The following is a 25,240-nucleotide window of genomic DNA, read 5'->3' on the forward strand; positions in this document are numbered from 1 at the left end:
AGCCTCCCTTCCCTGCGTTTTGGTTGTCAGTGAGGTGTGATAGTAGTAGAAGTGGAAACCAAGAGAGGGTGTGTGTGTGTGGGAGAGAAGAAAGCAAAAGCAAAAGAAAGGAAGCAATGGGTGTACGGGAATTGCAATCCAAAGTAGAAGTGTGCATTGTGTGGGAGCTCGGAATTCTATGGACGATAATACATGATAACAGTGCCGATGGCGCTGTTGTGAGAGTGCATACATGAAGCGTTCTTCTGTTTCGGGAAGCAGAAGAGAGGGGGCAGCCTTAGCTTTATGAGCTGTCCCTCCTCGCCTCCTCGGTGAAACAGCAGATGAGGAGGAGAGGGAGGATTAAAGAAGGGAGGTGGTGTGGTGGTGGACGGCGAAGAGGCCACCACCATCAGATTCCTCGCTTTGCCTCTCACATGACCTCAATCATGCTCTGAAATAATAATAATAAATATACATACATATATGCACGTATCATCTCCTGCCACCACATAGATTACAGTTTAGAACATGCTAAGTATAATATTATGATCGACGAGGAAGATCTTCTCTGTTTTTTTCTTTCCTGAGAACTGAATGGTACGGCGAGATGGAAGAGAAACGAGCACAACACAGGCAGCAGAGATCCAAGCCTGCTACTGTTTTCCTGCCCCTCTCTTTTGTTCCTTTGGATTGCCATGCAAATCCACCTCAAGTGCACGCATCCCACCATAGGATGCAGTTAATTCCTTTCATTCCGTACCATCCATTTTATGGTGAATGCACATTAGCATTCATCGCCCCTCTCTTACGCAAACTATTCACCCCATTCGAGATTCGGTAAAGGATAGATGTTAAGAAAATGTTTCGCTCATACGTAAGAATATTCTCTCCGACTAAATCGACTATAAAATGCCTTTGCTAGAAATGAATGATCACCTTTGACCTCGGTCTTCTTATGGGTTGACTATGGAATAAGCGTTTGAGAGCGATCGAGTTTTCTTTTTGGTCACGTAAGACTTGTTATATCAAATCATCATCGACATCTGCCACGTTACCAGTGAATCTTGTGAGCTTCTGAGGTCTTCCTCCGACCTTAGGCATCTGCCGTGTTGTTCAGATACCTACCAGAGACGTCGCCGAGGATCATGGACGACAACCTCTGCAACTCGTGCCCATCCTCACCCTCCTTGTTCATGCATCATGGATGGATCCCAGCTTGCAGCTTTCCACTCGAAAGATGGCACGAAAGGTACAACAAGTTTTAACTCGAAATTTAGACTGACGGACAACATTTTAAGAGATTACGACAACGAGCTTAGTCCCTGAAAAAGTGGTGCCAGAAGAATCATCATTCGACATGAACTCAGCTTTCCGGTGGATTACATTAAGGCGTGGGTTGTGAATTCTGATCTGAAATCCGAACGAGAATATCTTTTGCTTTTTGGATGCAGAGAGGCTAACTCTCCAGCTTTACCTGTGCCCATCCTCAACACAGACCCACAATATTCTAATTAATACCCTGTGGTGCCCGGTCCTCCGATAAGAAGAAGATGATCGGTGATAGTGCTAATTCGTGACGATGTAAGGCGGATTCATCGACAGGCAAATGCCGATGGATGATGATCGACAGCTCAGTCTCCCACTAATGATTTGCTATGTGACGTAGAAAAGAGCACACAAAATTTTGACTTAAAACATGCTTCCGGTCAAGAGTCCAAACTGGGTTACACTGCCGGTTGACTTCCTGCGTCGTAGCGATCGAGAAACCGATCCTCCTCCTCTCTATTCGGCTTAATCTCCGAATCATGTTTGTCTCTGAGTACAGTCGAATGCAGAAAACACACGTATCAGCTACCGAAAGAATGCGAAATAAGTTTGGGCTGCACATACAATCCAATCCTGGAAAGGCTCTGCTGTCATCATCGTTGATTTGATAGTGGAATCTTGGAACGCTGGCGTTGCTCGGAAGGAGCCTTCACGGCAGGGATATCTGGACAGGGCGTGACGGCCTGTGGGGTTGATGGGATGAGTGAGCTTTTCCTTTGTTTACTGAAGTGATGGATGGATGGTTGGCTTTATTTGCATCATCCTCCACCGGTCTACAGGGACAAATATTTGTATAGGGCCGGACACAGATGCATCCCATATTGGCTGTGGCAATAAAAATTCTCATGTCTGATGTGGTTCATGTGATTCATTTATATGACATCCTTGAAGCTCGATCAGATTATTATAGCTCGAGAAATGGACACCCAACGAGTACATAATGCAAATGACCACCAAACAAGAGTCATAATCACTAGAGTCAAAAAGACAGGGAGTAGTAGACGAGCAACAGTATAGCATGCATACTACTTGTCATTCAACACTGCCGTTCGTTACCAATTCCTTCTGCATCCAAAAAGCAAAGTGAAAGTCTGCTGCAATTATTCTCTTCGGAGGCAAAAAAAAAAAAAAAAGATCTCAGCCTTATCCACATTATCTATCATGTTTCGACATCCAATCAGAGAGACGGTTCACCACAGATTGATTGGCATGAAGGCATGTTTCATAAACATTCACGGTGGCATTATTAGCCAGAGACAGGATCGCAACTCTAGAATAATAAATAACTCAAACCGTGATCACTAATTTTATTAAAAGACTTCAAATTGACATTCTTATGTTGTAGTTTGGGGAGTCAGAGATCAGGCTTACATATATTCCTCCATAAAAACCGAGGATGATATATCACAGCCATGTCACACGGCACAAGCCTTCTTTCAAGCTTGTGACCCCAGTCCCCGAACATCTGTCGGGGTCGAGGCTATGGAATCTAGCTCCGCAACTCGAACAAAAGAACAAATCGTCTACAAATCAGCAAGCAGTAACATAGAGGTCCATCAAATTGGTCAAGAGTAAGCTACTGTGTCTATCAAACAATTCACACGCGCTGGAGGCTTTTACTGATCTGCCGGTGCCTGTGCTCGAGCCTGAGCCTGAGCCTTGGACTGAACTTGATCTCGAGCCTCGTGTTGCTGTTCTAGGAATTTGTGCATGCACCCAAGCAACTGCACCGCCTTTCTCTTGCCTCGATCGGTGCCACTCTCTGTCATTTCGTACAATGGCCCTATCACACCTTGCACCTGTGCCGCGGCCAGATGCTGCTCCTCACTATTACAAAGGTGCACCAAGATGGTTGCTGCATTTTCCTTGTTCGAAGGAGAACCACTTCGGATCAGCTCCACCAGCAGAGGCAGTGCCTCAGCAGCTCCGATTGCTACCTTGCCCTGGGGATGACTCGAAAGGATTGCCAAAATAGCAAGGGCCTCATCGACCATATCTCCTTGTGGATGCATCAAAAGCCCCATTAGAGTTGGCATCACCCCAGCCTTCAGAACCTTCCCTCTGTTACCCGGAAATATGCACAGGTTGAATAGTGCTGCTGCTGCATCCCTCTTGCCCCGTTGGCTGCCCTCATTGAGCAGCAAAACAAGAGGTTCAATTGCACCAGCCTCACCAATAATAACCTTGTTCGCATCGACAACAGAAAGGCTGAAGAGTGTGGCTGCAGCATTCTCACGTGCTTCCATGCTACCCCTCTTCAGCACGTGGAGTATCCCAACCACAGCCCTGGCAGCAATTATTTTGTCCTTGTTGTGCTCATTGATGGAGAGATTGTAAAGAGCAGTGACGGCATGCTCCTGGGTTTGTGAATCAACCGCAGACAGTAAGTCCACAAGGAGAGGAATAGCGCCAGCCTCTGCTATGCAAACTCTGTTGTCACCACTACACTTGGCTAGAAGGCGAATTTCAGCAGCGGCAGTTCTTTGGTCATCAGAGCTCTCGGAAGATAGCTTGAGAATGAGATCAACAACTCTGGCATGCTCTTTAGCAGAACAGAATGAATTGTCAGGACCATGATGGGCGGGGTACTTGAGTAGTTCCATGTCATTTTCCTCACACCATTGGATTATGAGGCCGCGAATCACATGGTTTGGAGTTAATGATGTGCTGGATAACTTCTGTTGTGTCTTTGGGCATGTAACGTGTCCTGCCTTCAGCCACTTCTCGATAAACACACGTTCATAAGTCTGCAAATAGCAACATAAATAAGCCAACAATCTTTTAAGGCATGTGAAAGATGAGATGTAACAAAGGCAAAATTAAGAATGTTATATAAACCTGTCCAGTAGACACAATAACTGGATCTCTCATCAACTCCAACGAAATAGGACATCGGAAATCATCAGGAACGACTGGAGCTTTAGCCATTTCATCACAAGTAAAAACCTTGGCACTTGCTGGAATGCAAATATCAGGGTTCTGAGTCTGCATATAATCCTCGATCTTCTTGAGAACCACAGACATCTTTTTAATAGCCTCTCCAAGATCTCTGTCATCATCGCCCAACAACTCATTCAAGGCAAGTGATTCTTGTTTGAGGTCAGCTATGGTCGTCAACTGTAGCATCTCTGCCAATCTCCTTAGTAAGACAGGATCAACCTTGGCATGGATGCTCATACCATAAACAGATGAAAGATCGTTAAAAAGCTCAGCATCAGAAGTGTCCAACCGTTCTTTGGCTCTTTTGAACTGAGTACGCACAAGCTCAACCTGGAGAGCATGATAGACTAAGCAAACATCGTATAGGGAAAACTAATGAAAGATCCCTGTTGCTCAATAAGTAAAACAAAAAACAAAAGAAAAGCATGAGGGGAAATATGATCCAGCCCATGAAACAAGTCCTTGTTTATCATAATACTGAGGGAAAGTATGTCCAGGTCGATTGTTCTACCTGTTCTCGAACTTCATCTGATATATCAAGCTCACCAAAAGAAATTTCACCCAAAGTTTGTTCTAGTTGAGCTGTAACTTCTTGGAACCTTCTCATCATCCTATCTCTATCCAAAACCTGCAAATACGGAGACAGAGATTGTATGATATTGTGGCACAGAAGAATTTGATATAATAAGTACATGGAAAATAACTGTGGATAGGAAGTAATGATTCGAAAAATTGCCTCTATCTCCACTTCCTAACACAACTGAGTATTTTAACCAAAATTTACACTTTGACGTTGATATAATGAGAAGGTAGGGCAGCTATATACGCTGAAATATTTAACCAAACATTGCCTAATAAATAATCTTGGCATTCTAATCAACTCAAGTGTGCCAGAGCTTTTTTTTCTCTTGAACCGGTAAACTCCATGAAAGCACCTTCAACTTCTAGTGAACTCGATCCACTCCTAAGTTGCACCATTGAATATCTAAAAAAATTGGAATAAATACCAAAAACAGAAACAAAAAAGCGGTATACCGTAATTGTAAAGTACAATAAGTTTCATCACTCAGCTCACTTTGAGAATGTTTATTGATCTAAGACACTCGTCAGATTGCTCTAAAACATAATTGATTCTCTTATATTCTCATATTTCCCATTTCTCCATTTGTTAAGTTCAGACCAAAAGAAAATGCAGCTAGAATTTTAATGTGCTTACACCTCCAAGAAGAAACAATCACCATAGAGAGACAACCCCCCTTACCAAAAGTACACACCACCCACACAATTATACAGACAACCACATATATTCTCACCAAATATATAATTGATCTCAAGAATAAACACATTATTTACAATTAGTTATTTTAACATCTTATGAATATTAAATTGCTAGATCAATAACTAAATGCATCAGATTGAATATGCCTTTGATACTCAGTCTGTTATCATACATTTATGTTTTCACCTTGAGGTATAATCTGCAGTTTCAAATGACTCATGAGTGTGAATTGATATTGCATATTTTGCAGCAAGTCAATAGTACATTACTTTCTTATAAACTGTTATTTAATCTTAAAACACAAAAGAGTCCATAATGCCCTGGTGCTATTAGTTGTACAGCACAGACTTTTTTTAGTCTTTCAAACAATGAATATTACCTAAAAAGATTTTACTAGAAATTTTGTTGTTGTTATAAAACCATGTATATAATCAATCCATAGACAAGCAAAACAATTACCAAAAAAAATCATCAAGATTACAAAATAATATCATTCAGCTAACAGAAGACAATCTTCATATCTTGAATTACATGATAAGATGTCATGTAGTTTCACGAACAGCTTATCTGCATGCTCAATCTTAAATTTCATGTGAAATTTTGTTATAAATATTTATAAGAATATAGTAAAATTTTAAAACAACTGGTTATAAAAACACAGAAAAAGAAAATTCAGGGACCAAAACAAACCAACCAAACATGACATGCAAACATATCCAGCTATAAGATTCCTTAAATGTGCAAGTCAAATGGTCGTCACACATAGCACTAAGTGCAGCTGCAAAGATAGCAGAAAGTCAACTCAATCAGAATAGCCTTTTTTCCCCATGCAAACATCAGGCCTATAACTCCAAAATTCTTAGAGCCCACTTCTTCCTGAATCGACCATAACATTGCTGTCAAACTGTTGTATTTTGCTTTAAATGATACTGAACTAATTGATTACTGAAAGACTGACATATCCTGTTTTCACAGCAGGAACAATATCAAAGAATCTAAAAGGACAACAGTGAAGAACCTGAAGACAAGCATGCATAGGGACAGATAATTATGAGATCTGGCCATACAGATTAGATCATGATGTTTCACCTGATCGGACTAACCATGGACCGTTAATCCGTATATTCCATGACAAAAACGGGAATTTTTGCATAGGATACTATGAAATAGATTTGATTTACATTTCATAGCCAAAGTCACCCTCGATTATGTCCAGTAATTATTTTAACAGAAAACGGATCTACGGCTGCAATGATTGAACATAACACTAACAGCCATTGGCAAGTAGAGACTCCCTTTAGACTAGTACCCCAAATACCACTATTTTATAAACACTGCTAAACGCGTGTACCCTAAAGATCAAGGAACGCCCTAACGCTCCGAAATTACATTCATCCATAAAGACCATATCAACTACATTGTAGATCTCCCCTGTTGCAGCGGAAAAGGAGACAGAAAAAAGAGAAAGAAACCATATTGTAACTATGGAGAATTAATTCAAAATATTTAGCGTTACCCCAGATTACCAATACCGGGTTTGCAGCAGATACTAAAAACAATAGCTACTATCTAACTAAGATCGCTGCTCCGCATACCAGAGAGATCTTGCTCCCCCTGCTACCAAATCGGAGAAGCTCCTTGGCCAAGCCGATCGCCTGTCCGAGCGACGCCAGCGTTGTCACCGCCTTCTCGGAAATCGGCTTCTTGCTCTCCCTCAGCTCCTCGAACATGGGGGCCAGCAGCCTGACCCGGCGCGAGAGGTTGCAAAATTGCTTCTTGTACGCGTTCCGGTGGTAGGAGATGGCGGCGATCTCCTCCACCGCCCTCAACAGGCTCTCCACCACCGCGGCCGCACCCTTCACTTCCTCTTCCATCCCTACCAGAACAACTCAAATCAACCTACAAATCGGCCCTCGCTGCAGCAATCCGCAAACGGAGAGCTCAATCGACGGGTCCGTCGATTATAACGTACAAATATTTACTCCGCATTCGGAATCGATTGCCGCCGCTACTAGCATCAGGGTTTCCGTGTTGGAAGAGGAATCGGACGAGGGAGAGTGAGACCAGACGGCAGCTGTAGCCACCAGTCTTTTCTGGCAAGGCTTTTAATCGGACTTCAACTCGATTCCGAGACCTACCTTTTCTAATCTTGGCGCGGCTTGGAGCCGTCAGCCGTTTCGTGTCTCCCCGAGATAGCCGCTTTGGTGGAACTACCTTGGTGAGCACCGTCTCAGCTACCCTGATTCGCCTACACGGTGGTTCCCACTGGAGCCCATATCGTCTTCACCAACCAGAAGGCAGGTATGAGAAGAGTAAGTTGAGAAAGAAGAAATAAATTAGTAATATCCTTTTCTACTTGTATCTGCATTTGGTATTGATTCAGAGAAGACTTGTTGATTGAATTTGAAATTAGTATTATATATATATTAAAATATCGATTTCTCGACTGAATATAACAATTTAAGTACTTGATTATTAATTAGATTTGATTATGATAATATGACAATTGTGGTTTAGTTAATGGGATTTTTGTTATCGGGTGAAGGATCCTAGTCAACCTGATCTAAATCCAATAAGCAGATTTATGGAATCCAAACAAACAGGAGAAGGTGTTGACATTGCCGTCTTTTACGATCTTAATTATGAAAATTCAGATAAACAAAATGAACTATCATGGCCGGGTTAAGATCTTTGTGCCAGAAAAAAAAGGTAAGAGTGGGAATCCAGTGAGGAGATGAACTGAGTACAGATCATTGCACAGCTGGAGTGGAGAAAGCCCAGACCTGCATCCGTCCCATAAAACATGCTTCGACCAATCGTTGACTCACGATCACGGTCGGCTCAGGTTGGGCCGGCGTGGAGTTTTTGAGCCGCGGCCCCCGCCCGCTCATGGGGTGACGTGTTCGTGACGGCTTGGACTTGGGCGGCCCCCGCTCGCCGCGGTCCGATGAGGGCGCCCTTTTGATGGCCGACTCACTCGTCTTCGTACAGCAGTCGATTCTGATATCATGTCACAGATCAGGATGAAAGGGTAAGATGCGACTGATCTACGGCCGTGAACGGCTGAGATTCATTTCATTTGGGTTTCGAAAATCCAGCGTAAATTTGAGTTTGTATGCTGTAATTCTGCATCTGTGTTATTTTATTGAATTGTAGGTATACCACCCACCCCCATCTTCTTCCTTCCATCCCTTGTGGATAAGCCAAGGCAGCACAGAATTCTTCGAGAGACCGAAGAACGAAGACAGCCAGCTGAGAGGTCAAAGAGCGGAAGACTGCAAAATCTTTTGTCGTTAATAAAAAATAAAAGGACGAGAGGAGAGTTTACGGAGGGAGGTGTCGAGGCAGATGGAGAGTTACGTGGGAGATGAAGAATGCATGCAGGTTTGGTGGGACCGAGGTCCTCCCTCTACTTCAAGGCCGTCTGATCGTGAGACGGGGGACGGTGGATTGCCTTGTTTGGGCTCCATAAATGGGACACGTCGGCATCGATCGACTCCGAAGACGTCGTCTTGTTTGCCGATCTCTGTGTTTTCTGTCTTGTTGGCGAAGCAGAAGAGACAGAGAAAAAGGTCTTGCCGTGGAGGAAACTGCGGACGCGGGTCTGGCTGCAAGTGCGGCAGCGGCTGTGGAGAGGGTAATGAAACAACAGTAGTAATAGTCTCTCTCAATTTGTTTCTATACACTGGTGCTGTAAAATGAATCTCTCTTGTGTTTGACTGTTTTCTCAGCGCAATATTGTTAATAAATCAAGCATATTGTTTAGATATTCTGTTTGTTATTTGTATTGATCCCCTCTTGATGTTTCTGTGGATTATAAATGACAGATGCAAGATGTATTCTGAGTTGACCGAAAGAGAGAGCACCATTCAAACCATGATCGGGCGGGTGGTTGTACCTCGGAAGGGGGGGTCTGTTCCTAACACTTCAAAACATTATTTCTCTTTGTCACTTAATAACTGAGGCAATCGTTTGACGCAGAACGCCACGTCTCAGATGTATTAGTTGCTTGGTTTAATCTGCAGACGACCGGAGGAGTTTGAGATGGCTGCAGGGTGTCAGAATGGGGGCTGCAAGCGTGGATCAAACTGCACCTACGATCCCTGCAACTGCAAACGAGACACGGCAAGAGTTCGAAGAGGGAGACACAGAGCTTTCCTGCTGTCCTTTGTGTTGTCGCCGTGACTCTCTGGCCTTCGTAGCCTGTGTCTGGCTTTGTGCTAGAAATGAAAAGGCCATGGCTTACTGTCCTAAGCCTCTCGCACATTATCCATTCCCATGGCTGAGGGTTATCTGGAGGAATTATATATATATATATATATATATATATATATATATATATATATATATATATATATATATATATTATTTAAACGTGGAAGTGCACATATGCTAGGTAGAACCCTTCACTAAAGTGGGCTTCGATAATTTAATTTTATCATCGTAATTTTTTCAAACAAGGATTATTTTTTATTTTTTGAGTTTTTTTAGAATATATTTTTATTTTTATAATTTGATAAATATCTCTCATTGTCATCGACCAATGTCTTATTGTGTCGCCTACAAAGGTTTCATTGTCATTATCACTACTTTTATAATGCCTCTTGTTCTTCCTTATTTGCTTTCATCTCATGCTACTTGTTCTATCATGTGAGGCTTTCCCTTTTCTCTTTTTTCACATGATCTATCATGTATAATAAGCAATAACTAAGAGGTGATTACATGAAATGGTATCAACCATTAACTTGATTACCGTGGGAATGGGGAAGGCCGTGTGCGGCCTCGCCAGCCACGCCAGCCACGTCAGCATACTCAGGTTTCGTCATCCCACCCACGGAAGTATTATCCAATGGGCTCTTCTCTGCCACTTAATTTATTGGCCATCACGGCTCCGGGGAACCCGAAAGTGCGAATCTCCACGCGCGGGCTTAGTGGGTCCCATCCGCGGTGGCGTCTTCCACGTTTCGCGGATCCATTACCACGAAAACTCTATCCGCTGTTTTAGGAGGAACAACAAATTCTAGCTCATCTCTGCTTGCTGATTCCTGCGGGCCACGCCTTAATCCGACGGCCGAGATCGATCGTGGGTGGACAAGGTCATGTTCGTGATTCGGGGCGAGTCGCCAGATATAAATGAGCTCTCGCCCTCTCTCTCGCCCTCCATTCGATCAGACCAAACAAGTGATCTTTTGGGCTTGAGCAGTAGCACCTCTCGTCGCAGATATGGCCAGAAAGTTTTTCGTCGGGGGGAACTGGAAATGCGTAATCCTCTCATTTGCTTCATGCTTTCGTGCTTTCTTTTTCTTCTGTTAGATCGGAATCGGTCCTTTGCCCTTTCTCTTCCTTCTGCACATCTCGGTAGTCTCGCTTCGCTGGTGAAATTTGCAAGCTTGGCTAGTTTTTTTTTTTTTTTTTCTCGAAGTCTGTCCGATTCGCTCGTCTTCGATCGAAACGCCAGCTTTAAGTTATCCGATCCCGTCGATCTGCATGATTTATGGCTGTTTTCTCACATTTTGTCGCGATTCATCTTAGTGCTATTTGTCTCCACCAAATTTAACTAAATTGATCCCGCTGATCTGCGAACCTTTTCTTCTTTTTGTTGTAGACTCTGAACCGTTTACTCCTTTTTGATTTGTTGGTCTACCGGATTACCCCCTTGCGAATTCTGATGCTTAACGTGCCTTTTCCTGTTTGATCCGCGCGTGCAGAATGGTACCAGCGAGGAGGTTAAGAAAATCGTCAGTACCCTGAACGATGCCCAAGTTGCGTCGGCGGATGTCGTTGGTATGGTTTTGAACTCTACGATTTTGATCATGTTTAGGGACTTTATTTGGGAGTTAGGTTCTCATGGATGAGTTGACTATTTTGACTTTACTGACAAAGAGAATCTTACAAGCTTGTTCTTTAGATCTATTCAAAAGGGTTTCTTTTCTTTCAACATTTGATCTGACTGATTCATGAGCTCGGGTGTTCCATGTAAAAGTTATTACGTGTTTTTTGGATGGTGGCACTTCTGAGGTTACTACTGCGTTCCGAGTTCCTTTTAATTGTCATCTTATTCACAAACCTCGTTTTTGACAAGACTAAATTCTTGAAGCTGAAATAGCTTTGTAAAGTTTGTATATTTTCGTAAAATATGGTCTTAAAGTTTTTTATGATTTAATAACCATCAATTGTTTTTGTATAACGTCTTGAAATTTTGGAACTGTATCTAAACATTAAAACCTTAAATTATGTGTATTCGTTAAGTTGCTTTTCCAGTTACTCTTATGTTCATGTGTTTTGGCAAAAGCCCTCTTGTTAATATAGCAGAGAACGTCATGTTGTCTTGTACGTAACTGTTAAATAAGCTAGTTGTTGATATACAACCACTATAGTCCCATGATACTTGTATTAATATACAAGTATTATAAATATACTTGTATTAATATCTGCGCAGATATCTTGGACATAACTGTTAAATAAGCTAGTTATTGATGTACAACCATTATAAACCCATAATACTTGTATATTACTATCTCTGCAGATGTTGTGGTTAGCCCACCATTTGTTTTTCTGCCTCTTGTGAAAAGTTTGTTACGCCCTGATTTTCACGTCGCAGCACAAAATTGTTGGGTAAAGAAAGGAGGTGCTTACACCGGTGAGATTAGGTATGAATACTATTCTGTGATGAATTCATATTTGTCCATGCTCCCTGAAGAAGAAGAATTGGTGTTTCTTATTTGTAATTTATCATTGACCATATCGGAATACCTGCTAGACCTGATGAAAATTAACACAATATATTTTCAACTTTAACACCATTTATTTGAATTACAATGCATTTCTCATAAAAAACTTTTCCTTTTAATAAGCCATAAACAAATCACCACCCGCTGGTAAGCAATATGTTGCAGTTTATAACTTCATTTATACTGTGACATAGAATAATTCATACTCCAATAAACAAGGTTTCTACTCCTTGGAGGACATGCTACAATCTCGGGGAGTAAAGGCTAATCTTTGTACAAATCTATGACCATGTGTAAGGTAGTGCTTTTACTGTGTAAAGGAAATTCTGCATATCTGCCAAAGAGGACCTTCATTCTTTTAGGGTCCATTCAGCTTATGTGCTGATGTCTCCTCTCCTTCCTATTTCTGTTTATTCATTTTGTAGTACTTCTTTAGGTTTTTATCTTTCCTTATTGACATTAATGGAAATCTTAATTGTTTGAATGGTCATTTCATTTCCTATCTGAAACTACAGGTCATAACAATTGTTGTAAAATAAAACTTGAATTCTTCTAATTAATTAAAGTTTTCCTTGTGCAGTGCTGAGATGCTTCTCAATCTTGACATTCCTTGGGTCATTCTTGGACACTCTGAACGAAGGCTTTTGTTGGGTGAATCAAATGAGGTAAGTTGCATGTAGGCTAAAACGTTATATGCCAATCATAAATGTGCTGTATTGAGGATTAGCCAATTATTTGCTACAGTGCCATTTGCCTTATGGATCTCGTAACTCTTATGTGGTTCTTCTGCAGTAGACATCGGTTGACCTCTATATGAGTATTTATTTGCATATATCTCACTGTATGATGATATCTGTAAACTGCTGAATTAAGCTTTATGGAAATTCTTAATCAAATTAAGAAACTTATGAGAGCCTGTTTTGCTTTATGCCTTGACAATGATGGCCTATGACAGGAATAAATGGAAGTTGCAGTTGTTCATGCGACAAAGAAATTTATCTTTAATTAGGTTCTGGTGTAAATTCTTTTGGTAGAGTTCTTCTAATGATATGAATGTTCACAGTTTATGGTGAAAATCACACTATACTCTTTCTACTAGTAGGAAATTAAGTTTTTAGCTTTTTTTCTTTTAACTAGAGTATTCCTAAAGATATTCATTCACAGTTTATGGTGAAAATCATACTATACTCTTTCTACTAGTAGGAAATTAAGTTTTGAGCTCTTTTGCTTTTAACTATCTTGTCATTACCTCCACTGAAATCAAGGAGTTTTGCTGAAGTTATCGTCAGAATTTTCTAGATCCACAGTATGTTCTTATTTCACATTTATTGTTTTCTGTGGGCAGTTTGTTGGAGATAAAGTTGCATATGCACTCTCTAAAGGTTTAAAGGTGATTGCTTGTGTTGGTGAGACACTTGAACAGCGTGAGTCAGGAGCCACCGTGGAGGTAGTTGCTGCACAGACAAAGGCTATTGCAGGTGCTCTATGCGTCTTAGACATTTGTCATCATTTGACTTCCGTTCTCGGTTTATAGCATGTGTCCAGTGTAAGATAAGCGTTGTCGTATATACATCAGCCCTATTGGCATGGGTAGTGCAAACTATACCATGTTTCAGCTGTTTTCCAGTATGTTTTCAGTTATTTGTTAGGTTGTCATTCAATACATTGTGACTCATTGAGGAATGGTTTGTCAAACCTAGGCTAGGAACTTCGTGTCCTCCATTACATATTTAGTGGTGATCAGAGTCCAAATTTGATGCATGTAACCAAGAAGTGCATGAGCTAATCTTTTGTTAGCAGTGGCTATGTGTTAAGTCTTTGATTATTTTAAAGTTTATGGGACTTAACTTTGGATGAAAAAGGAAAGTTCTATCTGAGTGAGTTGCGCAAGAGCAATAGAGGCGCTGGCAGTATATTTTGTAGAAGGAAAATAAATTCCATATGATTCAAATTGTTGTTCCTCATCTCGGAATGATTTTATCAATCTTGAATGTGATATGAGACAAAAGCTTTTGAATGTGATATGAGACACAAAAGCTTTTGCTACATTTATATGGCTGACGAGTCACAAATCTGTTATTTTCCAAGTGTCCATTGACCCAAAATAATAAGTGTAGTTATGGGTAACATCTCTCGAGTGGAAGAAATGTAGTGAAAAAAATATGATAATATTATATCTCAAGTACAAAATGAACATGTTCCTGTCCTGTATAGCTACATCAACTTATTTGGCATTACATATTGGAGATCAGAGCTGTTGCCTGTTGGTCGAATTGAATAAAGCACCCCCTGGAAGAAGAATCTTGAAATAACCTTATATAAGTGGAAAAAAAAAAAGGATAGCTTCCATTCTGAGGCAAAATATGTTCTTTTACATGGTAGCTTTAACCGCTTTGGTAGAACCAACCATCTGGACCAAATGTTACGTTATCTTTACCCTGTCTTATTGAATTGTATCTCTTACAGAGCGGATATCAGACTGGACCAATGTAGTACTTGCTTATGAGCCAGTTTGGGCAATTGGAACCGGAAAGGTTGCTACACCAGCTCAGGCTCAGGAGGTAAGCTCTGTGGACATGATTCTATCTCACCAGTTCAAGTTCTGTGGATATCATTTTATAATATTTATGTATATGTCTTGGAGAAAAAGTGAACCAGAACACGCCAGCATATAAATTTATTTGGTTACTATGACAATAGCATCTTTATCTCAGAAACCACATAGATGCTTGATGTGCCAGATCAACATTGCCAACAGATTAGAAAGTTCACATTCATCAATCAAATTTGTCTTGTCCAGTTATGGCCAAATTAGTTTGACGTGCTTTATCTACGATTGTTAAAAGACTTTGTATTTGAGTGCTGATGCACTGCAGTTTTGTTTCCAAGTGATTCTGTGATAAACCAAGCCTTTCTCTTTGTTAGTTTATGATTTTACTTTATACGTCTCACACATATCAATCTAAGAATGCTCAAAGTCTCAGGTCATTGTTTTTAGGATATTAGCGAGCCATCTAATTTGGCAGTAATATAAGATCTGAGGTAACAAAAACTGTGCTGAAGTATTTAACTATTTATTCATAAACATGTACCTTGTGTGGTTCGGTCATGAAATCAATGGCAGATTCTTGTAAAAGGAAATATGCTGATGTTCTTTATATTTAGCAACGTATGATCACCACATCTGTTTGAATTTCACAGAGGTGCATTGTTCTTTTTCTAGAGTATGTAACATCAAACTTCGTTAATGTGCATACGTGATGCAACTTAAAATTGTTTCAATATTATAACACTATGGATTTGTATTGGCCATGCTGCCTTATGCCTGTTAGCACCGATCATGTTTGGTTCCTCTTACACGGATTCATGGTTGTTCCAAAACAGCACTAGGATTCATAGTGTGCTTAAGCCATTCAGCATGTTTCCCATGCCAAGCTAAGTCACCTGCATGAGGACATGCTGTGCTACTGACTTTTACCGTGGCATTTGATTTCTTCTAGTGTTCCTTTCTAAAAGACCCCTTTCTATTACTTGCTCCATTGATTCTCAGGTCCACTATGAATTAAGGAAGTGGCTTCAAATAAATGTTAGTGTTGAAGTTGCAGAATCAACCAGGATCATATATGGAGGTATATATTCATTCCTCAACTTGTAGTTCCTTTTCTCTCTCTTGTTTCTTTAAGTTCCTGACAGGTTTACTTTTTCAGTTTGAGTTGTACTGATTTCAGTGATATGGGAGCAAATCTTTACAAGTTACTTCTCTTTGTATTTCCACTTTGGATGAAAGCCTTAGGGTGTATCAATTTATTTATGTTGCTTGTGAAATATGTGGTAATTCAAGAAATGAAATTCTTGCAGGCTCTGTAAATGGAGCTAACTGCAAAGAGCTTGCAGCACAGCCTGACGTTGATGGATTTCTCGTCGGTGGTGCTTCTTTGAAGGTCTGTATCCTTATTTTTCTCCTTAAGGTTCCCATGTGAATTTTATCTCAACTTTAAAGCAATATATGGAGTTCAATACACGCAATTCCTATATTGCTGTGGAATTGATCGCTATTCGTGTGTCCTCCAAAATACTGCATAATTTTATAATGATTGTCACTCTCTGCAATCTCAAGAGTGATAGTTTGATTTTTCTTGGATAGCATTCTTTCTACTTCAACTTGCACAAAATTTTACCTGTTTTGGTGTGGCTCAACTAGTAAGTTGATCCACGACCATAATACGAACAGCATCCACTAGTCGATATAGGAATTCAGGGTTGTCATATTTTATCTCGGTAGCATGTGTCAGGTTGACATGACAGTGAAGATATATCATTTGGAATTTGCTATTGTTGTCGAGGACCATTGACTCTTTATTTGTTCTTTATTGCGGCGCTAAATATCATCTTCTTGCCCTTTCTGTTATTTTGCAGCCTGAATTTGTGGACATCATCAACTCTGCTACCGTCAAGTCTTCTGCTTGAGCAGTCTGGACTCTCTCTCTCTCTCTCTCTCTCTCTCTCTCTCGAGGCTTGTGTATTGACCTCTGAATTTTGTGTTAAAAACACTCTTTGGCCTTCTAGAGTTTCTTGCTTAGAACTGGAGTGAAACAAACACTTGCAGGCATGAATAAGCCATAATCGAGGTTTTCTAACTATCACGATCAACAGTTTATCATCTGTTGTCAATGGTTCCATGATTACTTGCTTTAAGCAAACATGACAAGTAGATGCCTTGTTCCCGATCAATCTATTATCTATTTTCTGTCGATCTAGCATGAGATTTAGTTGAGTGCTCATGGAATGCTTTGTTTAGATTTTTCTTTTAGACAAATAGTAAGTGGTAAAGACGAGATTTGAATTCAGGACCTTCCGATAAAATTATATCTAATTGTGCTTGTGCTTCTGTCATTTATTACATTACGATGATTTATCAATTGTGCTTGTGCTTCTGTCTAAAATTATATCTAATTGTGCTTCTGCATTATATGGTCAGACCGGGGAAGGAAATTGCCGGAAAGAATTCTAATGAAAGATACCGACAACCGGAGGATCCGAATTACCATTGCTAGTTTTGGAGTTGGAAGGCCGTCAAATCCTCCCGGTGGTGGATGTGTTGAAGGGGGCCGTGCTTTCTGCGGCTGCTCATGAAATGGTTCTTCCACCTTCTTCCTCTCTATCTACGTTTGGAGCCGATCTCTCTCCAGATGCGATGACCAAGTCATCTTCTCCACCGCCTCCTCATGTCATGCTCGGCCTATGTATATCTCACTCCTCCGCGAGGTCGTCTCTCACCAGTCATCTCTTCCCCTGGCCTCGTTGAATCCTCCTCTGTGCCTATTTTCTGAGCCTTTAATTTCCCATCTTAATTTGGCGTTTGGATTTGCGTCGAGTCTGTCTCTCGGGTTTCCCGCAGCGTGAGGGATGAAGATGGTGTGTATATTTGCGATCGGGACCTCTACATTTCAAGCAACAGTCACTGTTTGCTGATGCATCATCATCGAGATTCACCAACTCTCACCGGCGAACTAACTGCTCTTCGCCATCAGAGCTCGAATCGGTCGGAAGCCGGAGACCAGTCCTGGAATTCGAGAGATGTGAGAATCTTGATGATGCTGCATCGGCAAATGATGGCTACTTTAGATGCTCTTCGAGCAGATTGCAGCAGAGAGGAAAGAGACCCGCAGAGGTAGTTTCATCCTCAGGTAAAGCAAAGACTCGTCGATGGTAGATTGATTCGTTGCATGGGAAGATGCATGCTGTAAGCACAAACTTCTTAGGTGTCTCTGACCGTTGACCGCGTCGGTGACGCGACGTCCTTTCGGAAGTGGTCACATACTTAGCTTCCTACTGCAAGAAGCTAAGGCTGCGAGACATCCTTCGTGCGTACTCGGTTCATCGACATGTCCCTGTCCCGAAAGCTGTAGCCGGACAGCCCGCGAGTGCCGTGTCTGCTCTCTGCTCTGCTCTCCTCTCCTCTCCTCTCCTCTCCTCTCCTAGCATCAGCAACATCCTATTGTTCACTGTGCTTTCACCATCACATCCGTCGTTCCTCATATATACGTATATCGTATGAGGATTTAATTGAATGCAGCTACCACAGGGCTGTTCATGGACGTAGTAGCCACTGCATGCGGCAGCCAATTAATCTTTTGATTGGGTGGGTTCAAAGAAAGTGATGCCCGTGTCTCTCTACTTGTCTCGGGAACTACGTAAGTCCCGATGGGCCACTCCGGCGACAGGAGGAGGAAAGGGAGGGAAGCTATTTAAGGCTCTTAAGTCGGTCGTTATCCTCTCCATTTTTGCTCCTTCACGTCCCATTGGTCTCCGCAACACGGCCGCCTTTTAATATAGTGACAGTGAGGAGGATTTCTAATTCAAGCAACGGACGAGTGAAGCGGAGCGGCGGGGCTCTCGAGGCAGGCTTCCTTCCCAGGTGGTCATGCCCGCTGCCCACCACCAACCCTCTGCTCTTCTTTCCCCTTCTCTTCATCCGCACTCATTCCCTTTCCTTCCCCCATATCACGCCGATCCTTTCCGCTTAAGCTTCTTCACGAAAGCCTTCGCTTGCTCCTTCGCTGTATCCTTAAGCTTCAACATGGACGAGAAGCGGAAGCTGTCTAAGGAGGAGAGCAGGAACAGCTGCAGCGGAAGCAGAAGAGTAGTGGCGGAGGGATCAGGGCCCTTCGCGAAAGAGTCGGCGAGCGCAAGGGAAGGGCAGAGGGGGAGGACGACGACGGCAAGGTCCTTCTCCAGCCGGTGCGCCAGCGTCGCCAAGGAGCAGAGGGCCAAGTTCTACATCGTGCGCCGCTGTGTCACCATGCTCATTTGCTGGCGAGACTACCCTTGATAGGAGGAAGAGACGTCTGTTTACGCTTCGGATCGCCAGTGCATACAGTATTAGATGTGTTCTTTTCTGTGTATACTTTTTGCCTTTTTCTCACAGTCCACGGAGTGGTTTTTGGGCCTCCTCTAGGCGATGCTCGGGAGGGGGAGATCCACCAGGCGAGTGCTAGGGTTTACTGCTCCACTGCAGTTTCCAATGATCTGAGAGCTCAAGTTAGGAAAGAGAGAGAGAGAGAGAGAAGTGTGGTCCGCAGAGACTACTTTTTGGCGTCCGTCTGGGGAAGGAAGTTGTTTTGGGGTGCTCTGCTACTTCGCTGTGACTGTCACATCCACTTTCAGAAGCACTTCTGCTTGGTTTTTCCGATGTGATCGAATGCATCAGTATATTTTACAGATGAAGGAGAAAAAGAAGAGGCGTGAGTCGATCGAACCATATAATTCGTTTATTTCATGCATTCGATGGTTTTCCCTACAAATAAACGAGTAAGAAGTGGCGCTATGCCCACCCACTGGGGTGTGGGAGAAGGAATCGCACGACCTGATGCAGGGCAGCCTCCATGGCAGGGACGGATGCAGGAGATGTCGGCCCCCTTCCTTTCTTCTCCAGACTGGCCATCTGCGGTTCTTCTTCTATGCCCGGGTCGAAAGACTCGTTCCAATCTCATCGCGACACATCCAGATAGACATTTCTGTCGAGAACAGATCTTTGCATGCAGATTTGACGTCCCTCCATCGTCAGCAGAAGAAACAGGATGAGCAATATGTTGAACCAACAAATCTTCATCTCTGCTGATATGATCTTTAGATCTATCCACTCACGTCTGATCCCGAAAGGAGATTAAAAAAATAGTTCATGTAATTGAATCTCCGTGGATCCAAAGGCTCGGTTCTGCATGTTAGTGATGCATTAGATTTGTCGGACCTCCAATGATGCCTTCATATATTTGTCCGATCGAATCATCCATTAATTAGTTTACTTCGATCCCATTGCTCTCCTGCATGAACGATCCATCAGGAGACCCAGCACGTGAGATTGCATGGATCTTGGGAATCCGAGGCTTCAACGCCAGAAGACGAAGATTTCTTGGTCGAACTCATAGACACCATCGTCGAAGGCAAGGCACATTTGACTGCACCCGAGCAAACGGGGGCCGGCGATACCGGCCGCGACCATCGGATGCCCCGTCGACCAGACAAGGCGCGGCCCGGTCAACGGTCAGCATCGCCGCGATCACGTTCGTCGAAGTGGTGCCGTCCTCGCTGGCGTAGTACGACGGGAATCTTTCTCAGAACAGGGAGCAGGACTTCGGCACACCGTCATGCCCGTCCCACGTGGCTCAACTGGTCTTGGATGGGTCAGTGAACTACTTGTCGTTCCCCCGTCTCCCAGCTGTTCCGTCACGTGGCTCCAAGGTACGTAATAATATGGGCGGCCACCCTCCTTTATTGTAAGTAAAGTAGATTATAGCTTGGAATGGACCTATTAACACAACGTCAAGATGGCCGAGTTGGTCTAAGGCGCCAGTTTCAGGTACTGGTCCGAAAGGGCATGGGTTCGAATCCCATTCTTGACAAATATAATTTATTTTTATTAATTCACGGGCGGATAAAGACGCCTTTACTCCTCCTCTTTCTTTTTGGCTCTTCTCCCTTACTTCCATCCAATCGCAAGAAGGTGCTACCTACCTCAAATCCTTGTGGGTGCATTCAGAGTTGTCGATGAATCCTTCCTTTCTTTTTCCTGTGCTCCGTGATGTGAAGAATCCGCATGGCACGTCTGCCTTTATCCCTCCACGCACGGTAGCAGTGGCTTGGAACGCACAGTCCTCCTGGTTCCCGGATACACGCTAAAGCTGGTGATGAATCATTACAGTGGAATCAAGAATCGGAAGACTTTGTCGGCGAGCTTGAGAAGTTACTGTCGAACATGCATGGCTTACTGCTTGGTGTAGAACCGAACATGTCCTGCGCCACCTGCTCTTGTTCTTACTTGGTCGATATCGTTCTCCACATCCAACCCGCCTTGCGAACCTTTCGAGCAGCTCGGTCAAAATGAAAGCAGCTCTGTGCCTACTTAACCTCGTTGAGGCTGCCGCGTGTGTTCGTTCGGACTCTCGACTGATGATGTTGCAGGTGGGAGTTTGATTTCCTGATGAGGATAGACATACATTGTCAATCATATACATCCAAGCACTGATGGGAATGCAAAGATTCAATAAAGAAGACAGCGCGAGCAGTTGCTCGACATGTGGAGAGGCAAAGAGAGGTCAGCTCGAGCAGATGTTCTCACCCATTTTTGATCCTTGGAGCAGCAGAAACTTCAATGAAGCACAGAAGATTTGTCTTTGACTAATATGTATATCCACATGATCAAAAGAAACATGTTGATTATCTTATCTCAATACACTATGCAGAGAAATTAATTATATATTCACCAGCAGTGAAGTTTGACAGATCCTTCTGAGCGAGCTTCAGGTTGTTAACTTAGTATACTACCAAACATAGAAAATCTATCTAATGGAAGGTTCACATCACATCAACCGAAACATATTATTTCCACATGATACTTGTTTTGGTTCATCAACCGATCCAAAATGATACCTGGTAACAAGTAATGTGCATGAATATCAACATCATGACTACTCGGCATGAACAAGTGAAACCGAGATTTCATCATGAGAATTCAGGCTAATCCTTGTGACTGACATACTGAGACATACAAATAAGAAAACTGGAATCATTCTTGATGGAAGATTCATTTCACCAGCAGGTGATGAAACTCCAAAAACCATCACTTACAATAAACAAACATGACGATCGGCACATGAGATAGCACACTCCATGTTTAAACAAGAGGAGCACTCAGAGTCTTGGTTATGCTGACTGCACAAACCCAGGAAGAGCACTACAATTAATCAGGCAAAACTGGCAGTTTGCAAAAGGGCAGATTTTGGTTATTCAAACGGAAAATTGAGCCAGATCCAACCTGATTCCCTTTTTTTACTTGATTTCAAGGTGAAATCTTCGAGTGTCGTCTGAACCCTAGAAAAATCACATCGGGGTTACTCCCGACAATGCCCCTCTGAAGCTTAAGTCAGTCGACAAGTCGGACAAGTCAGACTTTTTTATGTTAAGTGTGTCGAGACATACCTTTTTATAGTATGTGCTTATTATGTAATTTGTGCAGTAATGGAGGGATGAATTTTGGCCATAATTGTCATCATCTCGCACAAAACCTTGGATTGCACAACCCTTCCCCACGTGGCATTCATCGGGTGCAGCCAACTGGCTTCAGATTGATAGTGGACATGATATGGATTTCAAAGGTATCTTCTGAGAGCTTCCTAATGCAGATTAGATTATAAACAACACAAGTTTCGATCACAAATGCTTATTTAAAATCATGAGTAACTCCTATAAGAACCTATGAATCTAATGAATGAGGTGTATGGAAGAAGCGTGGCATTGCCATCGACAAAATAGGACTGATTACCCAACTATGCATGCTTTTAGAACCCAATTTGGGGATATTAATTAAAGCTAAAATCGAGGGAAAGAAAAATATGATACAATGTTGATAGAAAGCTGCAGAGAGCGAGTATACCTGTCCCTGTATGTGGGTAGAACAATATGATCATGTAAACAAACCAAAAGACAGTAAGCTAAATGATTGATGGAATGTTAGCACATACACAAAGTAAGAAATAGTAGGATAAGCAGCGAGGAGAAAGAAGATATGCAATTAAGGAAGGGTGAATTGAAATGAGATGATTCAAATAATAATCCAGTCTTATAGTTACCCATAGACACGACAGTGAACAAAATGAAGAACATCAGGCCTGGGTCGGTCAGACACGGAAAAAAGAACAGGAAGAGCACTATGATGCCATTCTTCCATGTTGCAACCTAATCTTTACCACCTTTATCTCGTTTGCCCTACCAGGAGAAGACCAAACAGCACGATGCACAGTGTCCTTTCTTGAGGTTAAAGCATGCACTCCCAAAACATCCCCACCCAAACTTGAAATGGAAACAACTAACTTGGAAAAGATGCAATGAGCAAACGACATTAATTGAAAAGCATTAGTCAAACACTGCACTCCATGGATTCCCTCAAGAAATCAAATTGGCAATTACTTACCGACCACCTCAACTCTCCTCCAATCACTCACCAACTATAGCTACACTGTGACAAGTTGCAGAATAGCTAGCTATGGATTGAAGAGAGATGCTGAGAAAGAACAAACAGCACAACTATCAGAAACTGCAGCTAACAACAATAATACATGTCTAAGTTTACAAAACGATGCGTAGTATCGATGCCATAGTAAGATTTAGATGGAAAGACATGATGATGATTTGTAGCAGGAACAAGCAGCATGACAATTGGTTCTCTTCCTACTAAATATTGAGCATGCGAAAGAGGAAGCTTTGGTACTCATCAGTAGGATGGTGGAGCACGCGAACCGGTTGAAGCCCATGCACCGAACACCTCGTGCGGCATCTGACCATTAGGGAGCAGGTTCGGCGGCAGGTTGAGGAGCGGCGGCTCGGCTGCCAATCTAGCATGCGGCTGCTGCGACGAAGAACCACCAACGCCATCTGCCCCACTCCCTCCCGGGCTCTGTTGTGACGGCATTCCCTCCGATCCCGGTGGCGCTGCAACCGTGTCGAGCTCTTCCTCGCCGAGAGGCAACCGTTCGTAGGTGGCGTTCGTGAAGGTGGCGGCTATTATCATCACCGGGCCTGAGGCCACCAATTCCCCGACCACACTCCCACCCACCACCTGCCCTTGCCCGCCGGCGAGGTACACGGTCAGCCCCGTGGCGCCCGGGGGCGACGGCGCCGGAAGGAATGCGCCGGAAAGGGAAAGGATCTCGAACCGGCCATGGAGACTGACGACGGTGCCCGGGGGCGCTGCGGGCTGCCGGAGCGTGACGTTGGTGACGACACCGGTGCCGCTCAGGATCGAGAGGCCGCGCTGACGGCGGCGGGCGAAGACGGTCACGGCATCCATGATGTCGGTGCCGCTCGCGATCTCGAGGACGTGGGAGCGGAGCGCGTTGGGGCTTTCCCTCGTGATGATGACGGGTGGCTTTGGCTTGTTCTTCGAGCCGCGCGGGCGGCCCCGAGGGCGGCGCCCGGAGCTGCCGCTACCTCCTGATCCGGCTTCGAGGACGTCAAGGCCCCCGCTGCCCCCGCCGCCGCCGCCGCCGGAGTGGTCGTCCCCGATGGCGTCGTCGTCGTTGGCGTGGTTGTTGTTCTTGCTGCCGCTACTGTTCGGGGTGGCGGGGTTGTCGGCTAGGTCAAGGCGGTGGGGGCTGAGGTGGGCGTTGGCGTTGCGGAGATGGAAGGAAGGGGTCGAGGGGGAGGTGGCCACGACGGGGTCGACCCCGCCCATCGCCACGCTCCCGGCCCACCACCGGTTCGCCAGCTCTCCTCTCTAAAACAGCAACTCGCAAGGAGAGCAAGGGTGGAGAGAGACCAATCGAGAGAGAAAGATAGAGAGAAGCACCGCCTATCGCCTTCTACGATCCATTCCTTCCGGTCAAACTAGCTTTCTCTCCCTTCTCCTGTTTGATCTCCTTTCGCTCGTAAGAAACTTCAGCTCCCTCTTATCTTTTTCTTTCTTTAGGTTTTTTTGGGAGTCTTGTCCTGTTCTTATGGCTACTGTTTCAGTAGATCTCGTGAAGGACTTGCCATCATCCGAAACATTGTCCAAACCCTAACGCCATTCCAACACCTACCTAGCCAAGTTTCCACCCCTCTCCCTCTCTCTCTCTCTCTCTCTCTCTCTCTGTTCCCTGTTCCTTCTCACTAAGTAAAATCTCGGTTCCCTGTTCCTTCTCACTAAAACAACCTGCGGTCTATCGATCAGGTTGACATGGAGGAAAAGACGGTCTCAGATCCACCGGTTCTGGCAGCGCAAAGTGGTTAATTCTTCCAATTTTCTCTCTCTCTCTCTCTTTTCACGGAAGAAAGCGATCGTTAAATCTAAGGTCGATAAGATCGGGGACAATCTTTTCCTTCTTTTGGCCGGGATAAGATGCTGAGCCTTCTCAGCGCCACCCAACAAACACAGGTCTCCATCTCCCTCTCCCTCTCTTTATTGCGAGTAAGCTCCCATTTTCACCGAGCAAGATCCCAGTTTTAC

The 25,240-nt window shown here is 43.4% G+C and overlaps 3 protein-coding genes and 1 non-coding gene across 5 annotated transcripts; 2 read left to right on the forward strand and 2 right to left on the reverse strand.

Moving 5' to 3' along the window:
• Nucleotides 1-2,591: 2,591 nt before the first annotated feature.
• Nucleotides 2,592-7,590, reverse strand: LOC135613148 (protein spotted leaf 11-like). The gene is made up of 4 exons (XM_065110202.1): nt 7,123-7,590; nt 4,760-4,876; nt 4,147-4,578; nt 2,592-4,055 (listed from the first exon to the last, which is right to left on the reverse strand). Exons 1-4 carry the CDS (start codon nt 7,399-7,401, stop codon nt 2,925-2,927), a joined length of 1,959 nt encoding a protein of 652 aa, XP_064966274.1. The 5' UTR covers nt 7,402-7,590; the 3' UTR covers nt 2,592-2,924.
• A 3,008-nt stretch (nt 7,591-10,598) lies between these two features.
• On the forward strand, nt 10,599-17,284 carry LOC103986138 (triosephosphate isomerase, cytosolic). 2 transcript variants are annotated; one of them, XM_065110203.1, is made up of 9 exons: nt 10,599-10,789; nt 11,236-11,311; nt 12,054-12,177; nt 12,839-12,923; nt 13,604-13,736; nt 14,725-14,819; nt 15,809-15,887; nt 16,117-16,199; nt 16,675-17,011. In XM_065110203.1, exons 1-9 carry the CDS (start codon nt 10,751-10,753, stop codon nt 16,723-16,725), a joined length of 765 nt encoding a protein of 254 aa, XP_064966275.1. In that variant the 5' UTR covers nt 10,599-10,750; the 3' UTR covers nt 16,726-17,011. The 2 variants fall into 2 exon arrangements, with proteins under 2 accessions (XP_064966275.1, XP_064966276.1); XM_065110204.1 differs by lacking the exon at nt 16,675-17,011 and adding an exon at nt 17,237-17,284 and having other exon boundaries at nt 10,649-10,789.
• A 3,295-nt stretch (nt 17,285-20,579) lies between these two features.
• Nucleotides 20,580-20,660, forward strand: TRNAL-CAG (transfer RNA leucine (anticodon CAG)). Its single transcript has one exon. It is a non-coding gene; the product is annotated as a tRNA-Leu (tRNA).
• Nucleotides 20,661-23,321: 2,661 nt separating this feature from the next.
• Nucleotides 23,322-24,860, reverse strand: LOC135613150 (AT-hook motif nuclear-localized protein 23-like). Its single transcript, XM_065110205.1, has one exon. The coding sequence runs from the start codon at nt 24,485-24,487 to the stop codon at nt 23,528-23,530; it is 960 nt and encodes a 319-aa protein (XP_064966277.1). The 5' UTR covers nt 24,488-24,860; the 3' UTR covers nt 23,322-23,527.
• Between the last annotated feature and the right edge of the window lie 380 nt (nt 24,861-25,240).

This window comes from Musa acuminata, chromosome BXJ2-5 (assembly GCF_036884655.1).
Source record: "Musa acuminata AAA Group cultivar baxijiao chromosome BXJ2-5, Cavendish_Baxijiao_AAA, whole genome shotgun sequence".
NCBI lineage: Eukaryota > Viridiplantae > Streptophyta > Magnoliopsida > Zingiberales > Musaceae > Musa > Musa acuminata.

Excerpts from the sequence above, each read along its gene's own strand:
- LOC135613148 (XM_065110202.1), bottom strand. The coding sequence starts at position 7,401 with ATGGAAGAGGAAGTGAAGGGTGCGGCCGCGGTGGTGGAGAGCCTGTTG. Across the intron at positions 4,877-7,122 it reads GGGGGAGCAAGATCTCTCTG|GTTTTGGATAGAGATAGGAT; the intron begins GTATGCGGAGCA and ends CCGTATTTGCAG. Across the intron at positions 4,056-4,146 it reads TTATTGTGTCTACTGGACAG|ACTTATGAACGTGTGTTTAT; the intron begins GTTTATATAACA and ends TGCTATTTGCAG.
- LOC103986138 (XM_065110203.1), top strand. The coding sequence starts at position 10,751 with ATGGCCAGAAAGTTTTTCGTCGGGGGGAACTGGAAATGC. Across the intron at positions 10,790-11,235 it reads TCGGGGGGAACTGGAAATGC|AATGGTACCAGCGAGGAGGT; the intron begins GTAATCCTCTCA and ends CCGCGCGTGCAG. Across the intron at positions 14,820-15,808 it reads CACCAGCTCAGGCTCAGGAG|GTCCACTATGAATTAAGGAA; the intron begins GTAAGCTCTGTG and ends ATTGATTCTCAG.
- LOC135613150 (XM_065110205.1), bottom strand. The coding sequence starts at position 24,487 with ATGGGCGGGGTCGACCCCGTCGTGGCCACCTCCCCCTCGACCCCTTCC.